Here is a 20,104-nt window from a genome sequence, read left to right as displayed (position 1 = left end):
AGCAAGACACGGGAAGTCATTCTTCCGCTCTGCTCTGTGCTAGTTAGGCCTCAGCTGGAGTCTTGTGTCTAGTTCTGGGCACCGCATTCCAAGAAAGATGTGGAGAAATTGGAGAGGGTCCAGAGAAGAGCAGCAAGAATGATGAAAGGTCTAGAAAACAGGAGCTAGTAGGGAAAGCTGAAGGAACTGGGCTTGTTTAATTTACAAAAGAGAAGACTGAGGGGACATGACAGCGGTTTTCAGGTATCTAAAAGGGAGTTACAAGGAGGAGGGAGAAAAATTGTTCTTCTTGGTCTTTGAGGACAGGACAAGAAGCAATGGGCTCAAACTGCAGCAAGGGAGGTTGAGGTTGGACATTAGGGAAAACTTGCTGCCTGTCCAGGTGGTTAAACACTGGAATAAATTGCCTGGGGGGTTGTGGAATCTCCATCTCTGGAGAGATTGAAGAGCAGGATGGACAAACACCTGTCAGGGACGGGCTAGACAGTGCTGGGTCCTGCCATGAGGGCAGGGGACTGGACTCGATACCTCGCGAGGGCCCTTCCAGTTCTAGCGTTCTAGGTTTCTATCCCAGGTAGGGAGGGACAGACACACACACACACACAGAGCTCTGCATTGTAAGACAGACAGACACACACACACCGAGGTCTCCATGGCAGGACCCACCCTCTCAAGCCCCGCACTCTTACTTCTCCGAAAAGAGAGAAATCTCCCCCAGATTTTCCATGCTACCCCTCACCCCCAGACTGATCCCAAAGGAGAGAGTTTGCCGATTCCACCCCTCTGAGGACTCAGAGCCTGCTTGGCTGAAGACCGCTGGTGCGCAATACCGTAACCCAGGACAATAGCTACCTCCGGCAGCGCAGACGCTAGAACACGCTGCGACTCTATTTTATATGTAGCAATTTCTCTCTGGCCCTGTGGCCTGCTACTTCTCGAATGACATGGACACTTGATTTTATTCTGTGCGCGCCTGGGCGCTGTGTTCCGAGGTGTGCCTAGTAAGCTGGGGCATGCCGTGCCTTTGGGAATGGCATATGTGACATGCCTGGGAGTCACCCGCACAGCGGGGTCTAATGCACTGCAAGTGGAGTTCAGAGGACTCAGGGGTGGAGCGCCCCGGTTGCGAACCTGCACGGGGAGAGCGGTGCTGGCGTAGGAGAAAAGCGCTTCTGTTGTCCACGGAGTCAGAACGGGCCTGCGTTAGGCAGGGCAGCGCAGTGCCCCTGGATCCAGCTTCCCTGCTCTGCCACTGACTTCTGATGTGGCCTGGGTCATGTCACTTAGCTTCAGTTGCCTGCAAGTCCAATGGGGATAGCAGCACCCTGCCTCCCTGGGGTGTGTGAGGAGAAGTCAAGCCAAGCCCACAAAGGACACTGAGATCTACAGGTGCAGAGCGCTACCAAGAGCTAGCTGTTGTTCTGACTGCAGAGGAGCCAACCAAGGCAGCAGCTAGCAAGACTCAGCGGCAGGGCCTCACCTCTGTCTCCACAAGGCTCCCCGGGGCATGACAATCCGGCCAGACCCATGGCCTCTGGGTCCCTTCTCCGGGAGCAGGACGAGGCAGCTTGAGGACCGTTTGGTTGTGGGGAAGATCAAGCTTCAACCGCCAAGAGGCTGGAGGAACCCCCGCCGGATGTGGGCCAAGCCGCCATGTGCGTCAAGCACCCTAACTCTCCCAGCCTCCTTTTACGTCAGCACAGAGATGTCTCCCTGGCTCCTCTGCCAGCCCTCAGAGCCCCCAGTGGGGAGGCCCACGGCTGAGGCACGGGGCAGCAGCACGCTACGAAGGCAGCCGAACCTGGCAGCGCGAGTACGGGGCAGGGAGAGGACCCCAGTGCTCGGTGGCTGTCCCGTTGGGCAGATCCAAAGCAGGACTGGAGGGTGTGACAGTTCCTGAAGGTCACCCCAAAAGGCAGCGCTGCAGTCCAGCCTTTTGGGGGGAAGAGCGCTGGCATGTGGTTTCACACGCAAGCCCTTGAAAAAGCGAAACTTCCCAAGCAGGGATCGCAGCTCTGACTGATTGCCCAGCTGATGATTGCTGGAAACAGCCTCCCGGCCGCTCTCACTCCTGCGCTCGTTCCATTTCCCCCTCCACCTCTACAGCAACCCAGCTGCAGCGAGCGACTCGAACGCGTAATGGCCCTGCCATTAGCACTAATGCATTCCAAACACTCAGCATCTGCCGCCGCGCAGTCAGATGGAAACACAAAAATAACCACGCTCGGCGCAATCTGTCCGGACCGCCGGCTGGAGGTTAGGAAATGGCTCCCCGGGAGGGCGGCGCGGGCTGGCCAAAATTCACAGGGCGCTTGGGAAAGGACGTGAAGGAGGAAAAGCCGCAGTGTAACTACGGAGCAAGGGAAAGGAGACGGGGCGGAAGCCCTGCCCGGAGACACAGCACCAAGTGTCTGCCACACCAGCTCAGTGCACACGCCTGGGATACCGGGGCGGGAGAAAACCCTTCCCTTTCGCCAGGGCGTTAGCTGAAGGGAAGCCCTGGTGCCTTGTGGCACATGCAGGTGCCAACCGAGACGCAGGGAAACCGTATGGCCCGAGACAGGGCGTCAGTCCTTGTGAATGACTTATTTCCCCTCCCCCCCAGGCAGGGTGCTTCGGCTCCTGTATTACGGCTTCTCTCGAGCAGGAGCGATGGACAGCACGCAAGCCCAGAGCAGTGAGGAGCGGGAACGTGTGTCTGCATCCTGCTGAGTCCAGGCGTCCGTCTCCAGCCCTGGACTCTCGGAGGCACCTCTCTGCCCCCCGGAGCCCTCCTCATCTACCAGCCCTGCTAACCCATTTCTGAATCCCCCACCCCACTGACCGACTGCCTTCTCCGACACCGAGCCTCTCCCCACCAGCCCACATCCGCCAACGCACCCTTGTCCTCACCTGCACCCCCGACCATTTCTGATCTAGGCTCTGCCTAAGCACAGCTCTGCCAGTTCCCCTCCACCCTGAGCAGCAGCGCACGCTGCCTTCTGCTCCGTTCAGACCAGGCTGCTGAACACGGAAGTCGGTCCTGCAGGACCAACGCGACTGTGCCCACTTGCACCACAGCTCAACTTGCCCCCATCTGTAAGTGTCCACAGCAATAGCTTGTGTATCTCCCCCGTGCGCTCCTCGCTGCAGCAATCCAAAAGACTTCCCACTGACACCCGGGCAGAGAGGGCGCAGGGGGGCCCGCTGGTGCAGGCTGCCCCAATCTCTGTGGAAAGTCTCCATTTCTATCAAAGTGTGTCTGGAACCTAGAGAACAGTACGATTCTACGGTTAAGCAACACAAATACAGCAAGTGCCAGGGTTAAACCAGAGCACACATCCCCTTAACTCTGCCCCTTTGGGTAAGTACTTTGCAATGGGCTGATCACATGGCCATGCTCTCGGTCAGATAGTGCAAAATCTCTTTTTATTTTGCTGCAGCCTTAGGGTGTGTCTAGACTACAGGGTTTTGTCGACAAAAGTGGACTTTTGTAGACAAAACTATACGTGCGTTTACACTGGCGCCGAGTTCTGTCGACATAATGTTGACAGAACTCGGCAGTTTTGGCAACGGCTGTAAACCTCATTCTACGAGGGATAATGCCTTGTGTGAACAGATTTCTGTCGACAGAAGGCGTTATATTGCATCTCCACTGTCCTTTGCGTCTACACTGTCATGTCGAAAAAGTGGCTTGCTTTGTCGACAGAACTGAATGTAGTCTAGACGCTCTTTGTCGACAGAAGCTTTGTAGACAGTATCTTTCGACAAAACTTCTATCGACAAAAGCCTGTAGTCTAGACGTACCCCGACAGATCACATGCAGCATCATGTATTCCCATGTACTCTAGAATCCATGACACACTCTCTCTCTCTCTCATGCGCATGCACACACACACACATGCACAAAATAAACGTCGTATGCTGTGGGAAGGAGTGCACACACACACACACACACACACACACACACACACACACACACAACTTCGTATGCTGTGGGAAGGAGTGCGTGCGCGCACACACACACACACACACACACTAAACTTCGTATGCTGTGGGAAGGCGTGCGTGCACACACACACACACACACACTAAAGTTTGTAAGATGTGGGAAGGAGCATTCGTGCTGCTGGAGCTGGGCGCATCAGCCAATGAAGTGGAACGGAGCAGATCTTGCTCCTGGAGCCATCTCTGTGGACCACAAACGGCGCAGATGAACCGATCCTCCCCGCTTGCAGAAGTTTACGCCTTCACATTGTACAGATGCAGAGAAAGAGACCAAAGCCTGGCCAGAAATGCCAGGACAGGCCATTTATTTAATCGCCCTTCTCTTCCCGATGCTGCTCAGGAGCACACAGTTGCTGTCGGGGCCGCAGAGTCATGGCCCACGGGCACGGTGGTGGGTTGCCCCAGGCGTGACTCTGCCCGGGTGGCTATGGTGTGCTGGGAAGGGCAGGAGCAGCCATGCCACAGCGCTGGGCCAGCCGGATAAAGCTGCTGTGTGTTCCGGAGCAGTGCGCCGCTGCACATTGGTTCCGGGTGGCTTGCCCCTAATTACCAGCATTGTGGTTAAGTGGCAGCTGACAGTGCCGTTAGCAAGACTTTCCTACAGACGTAGGTCCCAGGAGCGCTTGCGGCCCGTGCTGCCAAACACACCAGAGCCCAGGTGCACCGCAGCCAGTTTTGCTCGCTGCACACGGCGGTCCCTGTTCGCGTTTGGGTCACTAGTTTGCATCTGGCTGGGGACGGCACAGACCCGCAGTCATGCCTGCCTGCTACCGGCATGGCACACCAGAGGATGGCGTCTGCAAGGCCAGAATCCAGCAGCATTATCCCTGGCAGCTGTCACCTCCCTGTGCTGGGCTTCGGCCCCGGCGGTGCCCACCCGGCACCGAATCCAGAGACATGCCAGAGTGACGCGACCACAAGGCTAGCGGGGGGCTCTACGTCCAATGGGGATCGGCACTGGAGAGCCCCGCTGTCTGCGAGCCCAGCGCATGTGCCATGGAAGGAGGGGCTCTCTCAGCTGACCCCAGGGTGCAGAAGGGCAGCGGGACATGATCTTTGTAACGTAGGACCCATGCAGGGGGGAGCGGGAGGGACCACAGCGACCCCCCAAAAACTAATGAGTGCCTGTGGCGGCCCGTCGGGGTTCCCCCGACTCCTGCACCCCCGTAATGGCACGAACAGACTCCGCCAGCCAGTAGAACAGAGGGAGTTTATTGCTTCTCCAGGATACAGCACAGACGTAATCCGGTTACAGGGCAGGCCTAGGATGCCTCAGCCCCCCTTGAGATGGGGGAGCCTGGGCCCCTAAATCCCAGCCCCTTCCTTAGGCTGCTTCCTCCATGATACCAGACAGAAACTAAAAACTCTCTTCCAGCCCTACCCCCAGCCAGTGGCTGGCCTCCCCTCCTTCCTTTGTTTCTCTCCCTGGGGGGTAGCTGGTCCGACAGGTTGGGAGACCCTTGCCTAGTGACTCATCCCCTGTCCTGCTGGGATGTGCTACCGACAGCAGCCAGTGGGGATCACCCACAGCCCCAGCATAGCAACCAGCAAGGTACCAACACTACGTCACAGTGCCACCGCACGCAGCACAGTCCTGGACAGCGCCTGCCCCTGCCATGGGCTCTCCAGGAACCAACAAGCTCAGCTGTGTCCCAGAGGAGCCTGCCCCTCTGCCACTGTCCTGGGAGGCTGAGTGCCTTGATGAGGTCAGAGGCCAGCCCGGAGCAAAGCCTCGATAAAGGCGCTCACCGGGCGCAGTGCTGGCAGGGAGCGGCTCAGAACCACCCGACAGGAGGAACAACAGGACACTTGTCTTTTCCCTGCCGACGTGACGAACACCGATTTCGAGCAGAGGTCACGTCTGCCCTTCCTCCCGGAGTGACGGCATCTGCCCCAAGGAGCTGACCCCGTAGGCAGGCAGAGTGGAAGGGGAACCAGCGGGACAGATGCTCAACGTCACGCGAGAGACACCGTGAGCAGCACTTGCATCTCCTGACTCCCAGCCCAATTCGACCCCGGGGGAGCATTCTGCCGGGGACGCCCGGGCGGCCAGGTCCTGGGAGCGAGTGAGGAGCACACACACGGATTCACTAAATGCCTTATCACCAGGATCCGACCGGCCCACTCGCCCTCTCATGCCAGCCTCTGTGGGGACGGGATGGCCCCAGATCAAACAGCCCGGCTCTTAGCTTTGGTATCCCAGCATTCAGTGGGGCCTCCAGAGCGAGGACGTGTGCAGCAGAGGGCAAAGCCAATCCCAGGCGTCTGCTCCTGAGTCTTTCTGAGTAAATGGCCCAATTTCCAGTGGTTCTGTGCAGTGCTCATGGCACCCGGCAAAGATGTGGAAAAATTGGAAAGGGTCCAGAGAAGAGCGACAAGAATGATTAAAGGTTTAGAGAACATGACCTATGAAGCCAGGCTTCATGAACTGGGCTTGTTTAGTTTGGAAAAAAGAAGATTAAGGGGGGACATGATAGCGGTTTTCAAATATCTAAAAGGGTGTCACAAGGAGGAAGGAGAAAATTTGTTCCTCTTGGTTTCTGAGGACAGGACAAGGAGTAATGGGCTTAAAGTGCAGCAGGGGAGGTTTAGATTGGACATTAGGAAAAAATTCCTAACTGTCAGGGTGGTCAAATATTGGAATAAATTGCCAAGGGAGGTGGTGGAATCTCCCTCTCTGGAGATATTTAAGAACAGGTTAGATAGACATCTGTCAGGGATGGTGTAGAGGGAGCTTGGTCCTGCCTTGAGGGCGGGGGGCTGGACTCGATGACCTCTCGAGGTCCCTTCCAGTCCTATTATTCTATGATTCTATGATTCCTGCGGGATGGGAGGGGCCAGACGCGTGAGACACACCGATGCTCCAGCCTAGGCCGGAGCGGAGCAGGACTGCCGGGGAACGTGCAATGTACAGATCACCGTTTCAGTGGCAACTGTACGTTCGAATCCCAATGAAATATGGCCCCTCCGGCCCAGGGCCTCGCGCTGATTTTCCGCTCCCCTGAGCGGCGGCTATGGGCCATTTTGCTGGTGTGGCCTGGCCCCCGGCTCACCTCACAACGGGTCTCCACGTGCATTCCTAGAGCTCCCTCTGCCAGGCAGATGCCCCGGCCCTCTAGCTCCTCGTGTGCTGAGTGTCTGAGGTGAGACGGCCCCTGGGCTGGGAGAACCGGGGCCCAGCAGGAGGAGGAGTACGGGAAGCAAGGAAACATGGACAGACTGGGACAGGCAGGAGCTGCAGCCGTACAGCTGCTGGCTTCCGTCATGAGCTGGCCATGTGGCTCTTTTACAGCGTGGGCCAAGTTCTGTTCCGCACAGGTCAATGCATGGACCAGGCGGGGGTAGCTAAGAGCTAGATCTGGCCTCAGGTCTTACTCCCATCTCCTCCACCTCCTTTCAATTCTTGCTTTATTTCGGTCTCCAGGCCCACAGGAGAGCTTGTCACAGGAGTGGGGGAGCAGGACATGAGACGTCATTCTTCCACTCTACTCCAAGTAGGCCTCAGCCGGAGGATCACGTCCAGTTCTGGGCACCACATTTCAGGAAAGATGTGGAGGAACTGGAGAAGGTCCAAAGAAGAGCAACAAGAATGATGAAAGGTTTGGAGAACAGGAGAGATGAGGACAGACCGGAAGAATTAGGTTTGTTTAGCACAGAAAAGAGAAGACTGAGGGGGGACATGAGAGCAGCTTTCAAGTATCTAAAAGGGTGTCACAAGGAGGAGGGAGAGAAATTGTTCCCCTCAGCCTCTGCGGACAGGGCAAGAAGCAAGGGGCTTAAACTGCAGCAAGGGAGGTTTAGGTTGGACACTAGGGAAACCTTCCTGTCCGGGTGGTTAAACACGGGAATAAATTGCCCAGGGGGGTTGTGGAATCTCCATCACTGGAGAGACTGAAGAGCAGGTTGGACAGACACCTCTCAGGGATGGGCTAGACAGTGCTGGGTCCTGCCAGGAGGGCAGGGGACTGGACTCGATGACCCTCGAGGGCCCTTACAGTTTTAGTGTTCTAGGGTTCTATGATTTTTGCTGTGCCACAAAACACCTCCACTGCACACACCTCTCCCAACCCCCTGGCTACGGCACCTCCATCCCTCTTTGCAAACAGTCCGCTGGCCACTTCCTCTTGCAGCCAGCGCGCCCCCGCCCCCGTCTCTGCAGTGCTCGCGGACTGTGCTAGGAGAGCCATCAGCAACGCTCAGAGAGCGCCACCCCTGCCCCTTGGCCAGCTCATTGCCTCCAGACAATCACACCTTCAGGCACGGATCTCCGAGCACGGAGATCCTTCTATCCATTTCACAGATGGGGAGAGTCTGACCAGTGACACGGAGAACTACAGGAACCCGGACCCACAGGCTGCGCCCGTGTCTGTATGAGGTTCTCCAGCTCCGCTCACTAGCCGGGGCTTCCTTGAGGAGTAAGAGTCTCCTCCAAGTGAGGAGCGATGGCACAACAGGGGTGGTCTCGCGGAGGGGTTTTTTAGAATCCATTTGCACTGGAAGGAAAACAACCACTTCTCCCTTTTGCATGCCTGTCACCATTGGAGAGCAGTTCAGGCAGAATCCTTCAGAGTCCCGCTGCGCTCTCTCACTGCCATAATTACAAAGTCAAATGCAATCATTAAATCAACATTTTCTCTGCACCAGCCTCAATTATTCCTTCTCCCGAACCAAGCCCAAACCGGAATTACGAACAGGCAGCGGGAAAGCAGGCGCACGAGCGCGGGTGCGCGTCTGTCGTCACTTAACACCCGGCCCCCCGCTGCACCGAGCACGCCCTCCACGCGGGGCCCCATGACCACGCCACTCACTCATCCAGAGCTGGCAAAGATGTAAATTCTCTCGGCGGGAACTCAATCCCAAAGTGTTTAACCATTAGCTCGACCTTCACCTTCTGTCTCCCGACTGCTCTCATTACCTGCGTGCGTAGACAGAGGCCTGGCTGGGAGCGAGCTCGGAATTACTTCATTCACTTTCATTAGGGCTGGCAGGCAGCAGGGACAGAGGACGAGGGCAGGGCAGCTGTGCTGGAACTCGTGGACAAAACTTGCTTTAAAAATCACAGCACGAGCAGGGGCCGAACGGGAACAGGGGCATGAAAAGCTGACAGTTGGGGAGAAAGGAAGACAAAGCCGAGAGAGCACAAACTGGGAGGGTCAAATTCCGCCCCACTGATTCCAGGGGCTCAGCGGGGTCCCAAGAGGGCCAAAGCCAACCCGGGCAAACCACGTGCAAGAGAGCAACCCGCAGAGACGGGCACAGAGCCTGTGGGGAGAGTCAGAGCCTTACCCTGATGTTGTCCTGCCAGCGGTGGGCTTTCTGGAACTTCTCAGCCGCCCCAGCAAGTCTCTGCAAACAAAACAAGAGAAAGAGGTGACCCCGGGAAGCTAATATGGCTTGCAAGAACCAGACCCAGCTCATTCCACCCCAGGAGAGAGCCAGGAGTTGGGCCTGAGTTTCTACAGCCTGAATCAACACAGTCCCCTTCCCTCCCAGTGCCCAGAGGAAGCAAAGGGGCTGTGTGAAAGTGTGCAATGGCATCTCCTCTCTCCTCCCCTCTCCAGACACCCCCACCCCCACCCATCGACCAGGGTGTCATGTTACTGGATTCTGAGGGGAGCAGCCAGATCACTGCTGCACCCATAGGTGGGGGTGTTGGCCCCAAAAATGGTATAAAAGGGGGCCATGTGGGGTGTTGAATAGAAGCTCACTCATAGGCTAATCCTATGTACGCCAATCATGTGTTTGTATAATGTCTGTGTGTGTAGTTAGGAGTCTAATCTGTGTAGATACTGAATATTTCTCTGCATGTGGTTGAGCAGTGAGCAGAGCCCGGCCTATGGACATGCTAATCAGTGAGGCCCTGTGGGACAATGACACTCAATGGGACAAGGACACACTCAATGGGACAAGGACACACCATGTCTAGGAAGGAGCATGGCGGAAAGGGATCTAGGGGTCAGTGGACCACAAGTTGAATATGAGTCAACAGTGTGATGCTGTTGCAAAAAAAACAAATATGATTCTAGGTTGTATCAACAGGTGTGTTGTAAGCAAAACTCGTGAAGTCATTCTGCCGCTCTACTCTGCACTAGTTAGGCCTCAGCTGGAGTACTGTGTCCAGTTCTGGGCGCCACATTTCAAGAAAGATGTGGAGAAATTGGAAAGGGTACAGAGAAGAGCGACAAGAATGATTAAAGGTTTAGAGAACATGACCTACGAAGCCAGGCTTCATGAACTGGGCTTGTTTAGTTTGGAAAAAAGAAGATTAAGGGGGGACATGATAGTGGTTTTCAAATATCTAAAAGGGTGTCACAAGGAGGAAGGAGAAAATTTGTTCTTCTTGGTTACTGAGGACAGGACAAGGAGTAATGGGCTTAAAGTGCAGCAGGGGAGGTTTAGATTGGACATTAGGAAAAAATTCCTAACTGTCAGGGTGGTCAAATATTGGAATAAATTGCCAAGGGAGGTGGTGGAATCTCCCTCTCTGGAGATATTTAAGAACAGGTTAGATAGACATCTGTCAGGGATGGTGTAGACGGAGCTTGGTCCTGCCTTGAGGGCGGGGGGCTGGACTCGATGACCTCTCGAGGTCCCTTCCAGTCCTATTATTCTATGATAAAGAATGAGTGGTGACTCATACCTAAGGGCTACCAGCAGGGAACACAGGAATAAGCCATGGGCCAGGTGACCTGCTGTAGCCAAGAGGAGACCAGGAAGGAGGGATAAATAGGCCATGTGGTGGACTCCATCTTGGTCTTTAAGCTCAGCATTTCATCCCAGAGGCAGCAATGCAGGGATCGAAGAGCCAGAAAGAACTGTGGACCCATCCTGATCCTAGGATGTGCAACAAGGACTCTTAAGTCAGCAGCTGTAACATCTCTGCTAGAGCCTGCATCGAGGACTGGGAGATTCGATGCATGTAATGTACTATTCCTTTAACAACCGTACTCTCCTGCTTTTCTTTCTTGTGGTAATAAACCTTTAGTTGTTAGATGCTAAAGGATTGGCCCAGCGTGATTTGTGGGTAAGATCCAGAGGGTAAATTGACCAGGGATCTGTGGCTGGTTTCCTGGAACCGGACAGAACTTGTTCGGGGCAGGTGGGATTGGGTTCTAAGACCCCCCATCGGTGTATGAGGCCTGGGGCCATCTGGGGCACGGATATTGCTGGGGTGTCGGAGGGGTTTTGCTCGTGAGGCTTCAGGCAGGCTGCTGAAGCGCTCTGTGGGACTGGTGTGTGGCCTGTTTGGGAAGGTCACCAGTCTGGGGCTGTAAGGAGCTCCGGATTTGAGCAATTCGCCCGGAGCGGACGCCCTCAGCTGTGCCCAGACACGGCCCAGTCCGTCACACAGGGGCTGTCGTTTCAGTGCACAGCAGGCTGCGTGCGGTTTTGCCCTCGTCAATTCCTTGCTGACAGCGGCTCAGCTGACCTGACCTAAGCCCCTCCCAGGGAGGTAAGTGTCTATCCGGGGATGAGAACCCGTTTAACTCAATCAGTTTCTAAATCCACACGGAAAGCCAGAGCTCGCTTCGCCCCTCACTGAGTCGAGATTTTCAGGCACGAGTTAGGACGGGAATCGAAGGCAGAGCCGCTGCCCCAGCCGGCCCAAGTGGCTGCCCCTCTGTAGGACAGTCCGTAGCCTCCAGGAGGGCGATGGAGTCAGTGTCTCTCTCTGGAGATGGTTAACCCTCACACCAGCCCAGATGGGCGAAGGAGAGTCAGTGGGGCGGCCCGGAGCTGCTCAGAAACACATCAGCCATTCCCAGGGGCTGCCGGGGGGGAGGCGCCAGGGCGGGCCCCTCGGCAGTGCGCCTTTCCTCGCTGACGGCTGCAGGGAGGCTCCCAGGCCTAGACGGCGTTTCAGGGCCGTCTGACTGGTTTCCGCGAAGGCCCGGTTAAGCACAGCCCCAGGGGCCAGCTCGGAACATGCAGGGTTGTAAAATGGCCTCTCCGCGTCCAGAGCGAGAGGAGAGCGTTCAGCGCAAGCGAGTGCAGCACCAGAAGCAGGCCCGGCAAGGGAAGCCCTCAGCCAGAAGAGCCCAGGGCAAGGAGCGGGAACACAACAGTGGCATTTCCCGTCCCTTCCCCCTCTAGCATTCAGCCCTGCCCCATCCTCCCACCCGCTGCTGGGCCCGGGTGAGGGGCTGTCTCCGTACCGATGGCTCTGCTGCACGCGGTGTGTGGCGAGCGGGCCGCCAGTGCCGGGGATGTCACGGGCCCACAGCGCGATCTGCGGCATGACAGGGCAGGAGGAAAGAGAGAGAGGAGGAGACAGCGTGGCGAATCGATGAGCAGAATGAAAGCGCCGAGAAGTAGCTGCGGTCGGCTCTTTTAATTGAGCCGAAAGGTGCAAATGTCAAGAGCTCGGAGGTTTCCAAGGGACCAATTCTGCCTCACGAAGCAAATTAAAAACGGAAGGCCAAACAAATTACCTACCCTCCCCCCGCAGACCGCTGGCCCGGATCCCAGAGCTGCGCGCCAGCAAGGCAGGGACGAGGAGCGGCCCCATCCCACACGTGCAGTGGGGAGACCACCTGGACCTTGCAGAGTCAGCTGGAAAGGGGCAAACCCAACTGACTCAAAGGGGTGTGTGTGGGGAGTACTGAGGCCCGGCGGTTTCCAGTGTGGACGAAGACGGCAGATTGGGGCACGGCCTTCAGCATCTGCCCCTCCCTGCCCTTCACAGTAGCAAGGGAATAATCTGACGTCTTGTATGCCAGCGTAAGAGTCACACGAGACTGGCTTCCCCAGACAGGCACCTCCCGTGCTCGCGGGGGTGTGTGTGTGTGTGTGTGTGTGTGTGTGTCCCTTAAGCCCAATCTCAGGTGCATTGTGCGTGTCGCCGCAGCCTTGTAAAATCAGACCCCCCCTCGCTAGCTCCCATGCTTTACAGGACTCAGGAGATGCAGGCCGTGCCTGGACTAAGCGGCTAATCCATAAGGAGGTTAATTAGCCATGAGGCTACCCCAACAAACAAGGTGTAGCGAGATCCATCAAAGATACTGCTCACTGCAGGCTCTACTGTGCTCACTGTGTGTTTACTCTGGCCACTTTCTGAGTTGCCCCTGAAAACCACGTCCGCAAGGCCTTGGATCGCACGAGAAGAGCGTCACGGGAGCTTGTGTGGAACGCGACAGCTGCTTGAGAGCACACGGTCCCCCTAGGCAGGGTTAGGGCAGGGAGCGCAGAGCACTCCTGGCACTAACCACAGGGTGAGAGGTGCGGGGAGACAGTCCGCGATCGTGCTGGGGAGGGTCCCAGTGAAGACCCAGCTGTTTCGCTGCTGTGATACATGGAGTTACTGAAAACGTAGGACCTGACAAACAATCCGGCGGGAGTCCACTTTGAAAAGCAAAGTGACTTGGAGCCGACCGGCCCACTCCCGGAACACCGGGAAATGACAGAAACAACCGGTCCGAGGAGAGCAGTCATGGGAGGAGCAAGCGAAGGCAGTGGCTCCGGCGCGCCCAGCACCCAGCTCAGCAGCCCCAGCCCTCCGTACGTTTTTCACAGCCTCTGAGAGGCCCCTCCTGCAACTGTACCCCACTGGAGCACTCGACTCACCAGAGCCACTGCGCCCAGCCTGTCGCCCGCACGGACTCTCACGGGAGTGCAGCAAGTGAATCCAGGCAGGAAATCTGGGCTTCGCCAGCAGTGCAGATGCTGCCCATCGAAAGACAAGGGGGGGAGGCCTGTCCGCGAGGCCTCCCGGAGATGTCCCTAAGATGCGATTAAGGGCTAAGTGACTCGTTTGGTAGGTCTGTGGCTTCTTGCGGGAACGAGCCGGAGAACTGTGACCGAAAATCATTTCCTAGAGGCCTTTCACACACCACGTGTACGTGTGACGCCATTTGGCTTAAACGGCCAGTTGTTCTCTGTTCACACGGCCTTCCACAGCTCCACCGGGAACCGAGCTGTCCCCTGTCCAACCGAGCCAGGTGGCCGGGGGCCGCTCGGTGCTCTCCACTTTTCTGGCTCTACGCTGGGGAGTTAGTTTGACAGTTTCCTCATGCAGACGTGCCCCGGAGAATACCAAGAGCGGGTACTCCCTAGGAGCTCCTACTTCAGTCTCCTCTGGAAGGCCGCAAGAAGGGCTGGGTGTTTTCCGTGAAGGGAGACTCTCACCCAGCCGGATCTGAGACCCTGGGAGTTTGCCCATTGCCTGGAATAGGGCCAGGGTTTGACCCAGTGAGCCGTGTTCTGGGTGCCTAGGTGCTCGGAGTGCCAATGCCGGGGCACTAGAGGAGCAAGGGGTGCCCAGATCTGTACTGACAGATACGCTAGGGCCTGCGGGTGGGGGCACGCGACGGGGGAACGGTGCTGCTGCTGGAATCAGAGGCGACGCCATGTCTGCTTTCAGGCCCCAAGTACCTTGCGATGCCATGAAAAGGAACAGGCCCCACCACAATGTCCAGGCAAGCTATGCCCCTGGGGAGAGAACATAAGAACGGCCAGACTGGGTCAGACCAGAGGTCCACCCAGCCCAGGGTCCTGTCTGCCCACAGTGGTCAATGCCAGGCGCCCCATGGGGGGGAACACAACAGAGGATTCTTACGTGATCCCTCCTCTCCTGTCACCCATTTCCAGACAAACAGCCTAGGGACACCATTCCTATCCATCCTGGCTAATAGCCATTGATGAACCTAACCTCCATGAATGTATCTAGCTCTTTTCTGAACCCTATTAAAGTCTTGATCTTCACAACATCCTCTGGCGAGGAGTTCCACAGGCTGACTGTGCGCTGCATGAAGACAAACTTCCTTTTGTTTGTTTTAAACCTGTTTCAGCGTGGAAGTAGGGGGTGTAAACTGGGCCCTGCCAGCCCCGTCACTGCCAACAGCCTCCCTTCTGCCACTAACTGCACTGGCTCTCCAGCCTCATCTCTGCCTGTCGTGGCTTAGCTGCCACGGGGCTGTCTCCAGACACCCATGAGAGCGAGAAGAAGCCTGAGAGGCAATGGGAGACACCAGAGATTAAGGAGATGTCACCCACCTACGTTAAATAAAAAGAAAGGCAGCCAGCGAGGTTCTATTCACACCAGGCCCTCATTCGGGAACATAACGGGCCACAAATGTCACAGGGGCCAATGCAAACCCAAGGGATTATGGGGAGATGTTGATGAGAGCATTTTAATACCCTCCCGGCCGGGACTCCTCCTGCTTTAAAGTTCAGGCCTCCCCCGGCCCTGGGCTTAAGACGAAAACAATCTCTGCTGAGACTCAGCCGTGGGAACGTACCCAGGAAACAATGTAACTGACAGCCAGTCGAACATATTCCAACCACAATGATCAATTTGACCACATTGTGATTCGCAAAGAGTCACTACAAAGCGTTTTGATAAATGGGCCCATTCAATTCTTTTGTTTCAAAATGCAGGTTGTAGTCTATTACTTTCAGGGTTTAATAATTGCTTTCAAATAAGAAATAGCTGACACACCTGACCTTAATCTCATTGTGTGTCAGTGCCCCATCTGTAAAATGGGGACAATATTACAGGAGGGTTGTGAAGACTGATTAATGTATGTTTGGGAGGCCCTCAGATTCAGTACTGATGAGCACCCCAGAAAATCCGGAGACAATCAGTAAGTCTCTCTCCAGAGCAGGAAGTAAATAGGGCCTACGCCCCACTCCGAATGACAAGAAACTGAACTATTACACTGCTGGTCATTAACAGAGCGCCCCCTGTCCTGTGCACTGAACAGACCGGAGCCTGTGACACAAACGGGGCGCGATCCCGTCATTGCAGACTGCGCTATAATGTGCATGCACAGCAGGGCTGGAATGCCAGGGGCGCGGGCATTGCGAAGGCCGGCACTTCCTGACTTGGCTGCCTTTGGACACGTGAACCTCTTCAATCCGGGAAACAGGCTATGCTGGATTAAGGAATCAGACCGTCCAGGCAGGACGTTGCGGGGTCTGGGTGTGGAGGATGGGGGAGGGGGGCGCTTACATGGCAAACTGCTCCTGGGGGCACACATGGCTCTTCTCTCCCCCCCGCCTCTCCCCCGCCCTGCCCTCTGCTGCTATGGGAGCGGAGTGGAAAAGCGGTGGGGAAGCGTATCGTTCTGCTGAGGGGAGGGAAAGTGGCAGCTTCCTCCTCCGTAGCGTGGGTGTTCCCGGATCCGGCACAGCGGGAGTATGAAGGTTCCAGCGTAATGTTCTTTTAGCCTCGCTTTTACATGTGAGGTACACACAGCTACCAAACAAGCCGGAGTCTTTGAAAACACTTGGGCTGAGGACCCCAGGTGGGCAAGCCATCCTGGCTGGGCAAAGGGGCTAGGCAGTTATTTAGATGTTAGAAAGCAAATTGGATCCTGATTCATGTTGTAGCTTAGAGACAACTCTAAATAGTTCCTTGTTGGCACACCCGAGAAACAGCCTAATCGACTCTTGTTTATAGCCTCCAGAACATGCGGCCATGCCTGTCCCCTCAAGAGAGCCCGTGAGCCTTTATTTTACCTCCTCTCTAGGGGTATGTCTACACTACCCCGCTAGTTCGAACTAGCGGGGGTAATGTAGTCATCCGCAGTTGCAAATGAAGCCCGGGATTTGAATTTCCCGGGCTTCATTTGCATGAAGCCGGCCGGCGCCATTTTTAAATGCCGGCTAGTTCGGACCTCGTGCCGCGTGTAGCCGCGCGGCACGGACTAGCTAGTTCGGATTAGGCTTCTAATCCGAACTAGCTGTACGCCTAATCCGAACTAGCTAGTCCGTGCCGCGTGTAGCCGCACGGCACGAGGTCCGAACTAGCCGGCATTTAAAAATGGCGCCGGCCGGCTTCATGCAAATGAAGCCCGGGAAATTCAAATCCCAGGCTTCATTTGCAACTGCGGGTGACTACATTACCCCCGCTAGTTCGAACTAGCAGGGTAGTGTAGACATACCCTAGCTGATTGTCATGGCCAGAAGCAGACAGGCAGGACAGCTAGCTGGAGTGACGCAGCTCTGTGCTTCTGGGACAAGCAGCCTGCTCGTTAGCGGCTAGGCACACACAGTAATGAAGGAAGATAATGGGGATTGCTGGTTTATCAGGTTGGAAAGGAACCCAAGAAGCAGAGAGGCAAACACACTGCAGAGGCTACAAAGCAGGATGTTTATGAAGTCTGCACTGGCATGTGCTACCTAAGCAGTTCTGCATTCCTATTTATTATTGGCATGCGGATAGAGGCTCCATCAGCTGCGCTCTGTCCGGCAGGATGCAGCCAGGGGCCCAGACAGACACATGGGCAGAGGAGGCGCAGGATGAGGTGGCCATCACGAATATAGCTAGCAGAGGACGCATGGATCTCCACTTGCAACATCGCCAGCGGAATCAAAACTCACAATTCCATCTCCACAACCAAACCTGAGTGGCTCACAAAGCTCCAGGCTTTAAAAGAACGACCACGCTGGGGCGCTTGTCTTTGCTTCTGCTTTTCAAGCTGATCTCTGTAGCAAAGCGGCTTAGATATTTACTACAAGCTAACAACCCCCTCGTCGTCAGACCGGATTTCATCCTAGGACTCCAGGCGCCAGGGCTTTAAGAACAACGAATATTGTGAGACTTACAAAAGCTGCTCCCACCATGACACTGTACATGTATAAACTAGATCTGCCTCTGTTAGAAACTAAATTCCCTCTCTTCCTGCAGAGCCCCGGCTTCTTCCCCATTCAGGAGAAAACACAGCACCGTAGGAGCTGCAGACAGCAAACCAGGAGTTTTCAATGGTGTCCATTGAACATGGTACATACACAAAACTGCTCTGAAAGGACGTCAGAGGTTGCAAAGTCTCTCTCTCTCTCTCTCCCTCTCTCTCTCTCTCACTCACACACACACACTCTTCAGGGAGTTGCTGAATCGGGGGCTTAGGGAGCAAATGGGTGAAAGGGAAGGACGGGATGTGACAGAGGTACATAAAATAACAAAAGATAGGACTATGCAGCACTTTAAAGACTAACAAGATGGTTTATTAGGTGATGAGCTTTCGTGGGCCAGACCCACTTCCTCAGATCAGTATGATTGGCCCACGAAAGCTCATCACCTAATAAACCATCTTGTTAGTCTTTAAAGTGCTACATAGTCCTGTCTTATGTTTCAGCTACACCAGACTAACACGACTGCATCTCTATCACTATTAAATAACAAGTGATCCAGAAACTGTCCCTAGGGCTCCCTGGTTTAGCCCCTTAGCACAAGGGGGAGACAAGGGCCAATTCAATGCAAAGGAAACATGGCAGAAGTGGCGTGACAGACACGGGATTTGCACCGATGGAACTCCCAGTCACTGGAAGCTGAAGTGCTGGTGCAATTCAGGGCAGCACTGGAGAGCTGTGTAAACAGCTGCAGCAACACTCGCTGGGAACCTCATCACCGGGGCAGCAGCCCCAGGGTGAAAGAGACGCAGGGCGAGTACGAAATTCCCAGCCATGGGCATGCAGGTACAGAATGGAGAGGTCGACACCTTCCCTGGAGACACGCAGCAGGGCTCCAGCCAGAGCATCTTTGATGCAAGCTTTCCCTGCTGCTCAGCCAATGTGCCTCCTTCCCAGCCTGCAAAACTCCAGCCCCGGGCATCCGCCACAGCTCCCCCAACCTGCAACGCCCATTAGCTTGCACGGCTCCGCTCCGCCACCCACCTCGGTGCTGCCCCCGCTAGCCCAGGCCCGGATGCCCTGCATGGCTCGGCCCCCAGGCCTGACTTGCCCGGACACTGGCGAGAGCCAAGTCTGCCACTAAGACTTTACGGGTGGCGGGTTATTCACCTGAGCCGTGGGGACAGGGGTAACCCCCCCCCACACACTCATTTTCAGTTGCAAGCAAGCCCCAGGATTTGCATTCCAGTCGCCACAGGCTGGGAGAGTGGCCAGCCATGCCGCGGTGCCCCTCGCTCCCTTTTAAGCCCCTTCTCCGAAGAGCAGGCGAGTGGCGGTGAGACGAGGATTCCCATGGTGCTCCATGCGGCTCGGCAGGACAGCCACGCTCATGCCAGGCGAGTTCATCATGAATAATATTAGCGCGATCAATACAGCTCCCGGATTATTGATAATCCCTCCTAACGATTAAACCATTATTTCTAAAGCGCTCCCGATCCATCAGTCCGCCCCCAGGGGCACCCCGTGCACAGACTGCAAGGCACCCGGAAGGCAGGCGGGGAGCTGGAGAGGACAGGGAAGGAGGCCGGCCCTGCCGACAGCCAGGCAGAGAGAGATCTGGGGCTGGCCGGACAGGCCATGCGAGCGGGAGTGGGGCAGGAAGGGGAGGGAGCCAGGGTCACAGAGAGAGCGGACGCAAGTGATGGAGAGAGACACGAAGCATCCTCCGAGGCTGCGGGTGGGGGCGGAGCAGCGCAGGGTAGAAAGGAACAAGCCCAGGGAGAGCTAAAGGAACCAGAGAATTCGGACACAGAGTCCCAGAGACTGCACCCGCCGGAGCCCCACCCAGAAGGCACAGGAATCCGGTTCCAGTCTCCCACACAGCGGCACTGCCTAGAGCAGGAATCCGGGTCAGCACCAGGGTCCATTCAGGAGGGGCGGAAATGCAGCCCAGGTTCCTTAACTCCTGGGGGGCTTGCACAGGTTGTGCTCCAGGTACATCATACACACCTACCACCTCCTGCTTTCCAGTGTAAACAGAGCCAGCCTGGGCCAGAGCAAGGCGCACACAGACGACAGGCTCTCGGGGTTGCGCTGGGACAGGCTGCACCGTCACCCAGCCTCCCCTTCGGCTGCTCCCCCAAAGGCCTGGCAGTCGGAGCCTGGGGGGGGAGGCGGCCTTTGCCCCAGGAGCGAGCATGCCCAGGGAAACGCCCGGAGTGGGAGGCATAAGCAACTTGGCCGTTGTTCACCCAGGTGAATGGCTTCACTACCGGCATGTACCTGACGGAGTCAAACGCTCAGCCAAGCCAGATGTGGCTATTCCCTTAGCCAGGTGCCTCCTCGCCACAGCCAGCGCCCCTGCCCCGGGGCTGGCAGAGGTGCTCACATCCCACTGACACACGGCAGAAGTTGTGCGATGTCAGGAGACCCGGGGCAAACAATCTACAGCGCGCATTAGTGTTATCGGTCCTGCCGAACGCTGCTACATAGCCCTGTGCACCAGCCAGGGATGTGAACGGGGAACCTGGCAGACATGCGTAAC

General features: G+C 56.1%; 1 protein-coding gene across 2 annotated transcripts in view; it reads right to left on the bottom strand.

Moving 5' to 3' along the window:
• The window catches only part of CACNA2D2 (calcium voltage-gated channel auxiliary subunit alpha2delta 2), a 425,783-nt gene that overhangs the window by 149,420 nt on the left and 256,259 nt on the right, over positions 1 to 20,104 (bottom strand). For both annotated transcript variants that reach the window (XM_075939506.1, XM_075939507.1), the window contains exon 4: positions 9,274 to 9,333. In XM_075939506.1, the coding sequence (XP_075795621.1) occupies positions 9,274 to 9,333 (60 nt within the window). The remainder of the gene's footprint in view (positions 1 to 9,273; positions 9,334 to 20,104) is intronic.

The sequence above is a fragment of the Pelodiscus sinensis genome, chromosome 11 (assembly GCF_049634645.1).
Source record: "Pelodiscus sinensis isolate JC-2024 chromosome 11, ASM4963464v1, whole genome shotgun sequence".
Taxonomy (NCBI): Eukaryota; Metazoa; Chordata; order Testudines; family Trionychidae; genus Pelodiscus; species Pelodiscus sinensis.
The sequence above is the reverse complement of the archived record's forward strand: the minus strand, read 5'-3'. Positions and strand labels throughout refer to the sequence as shown.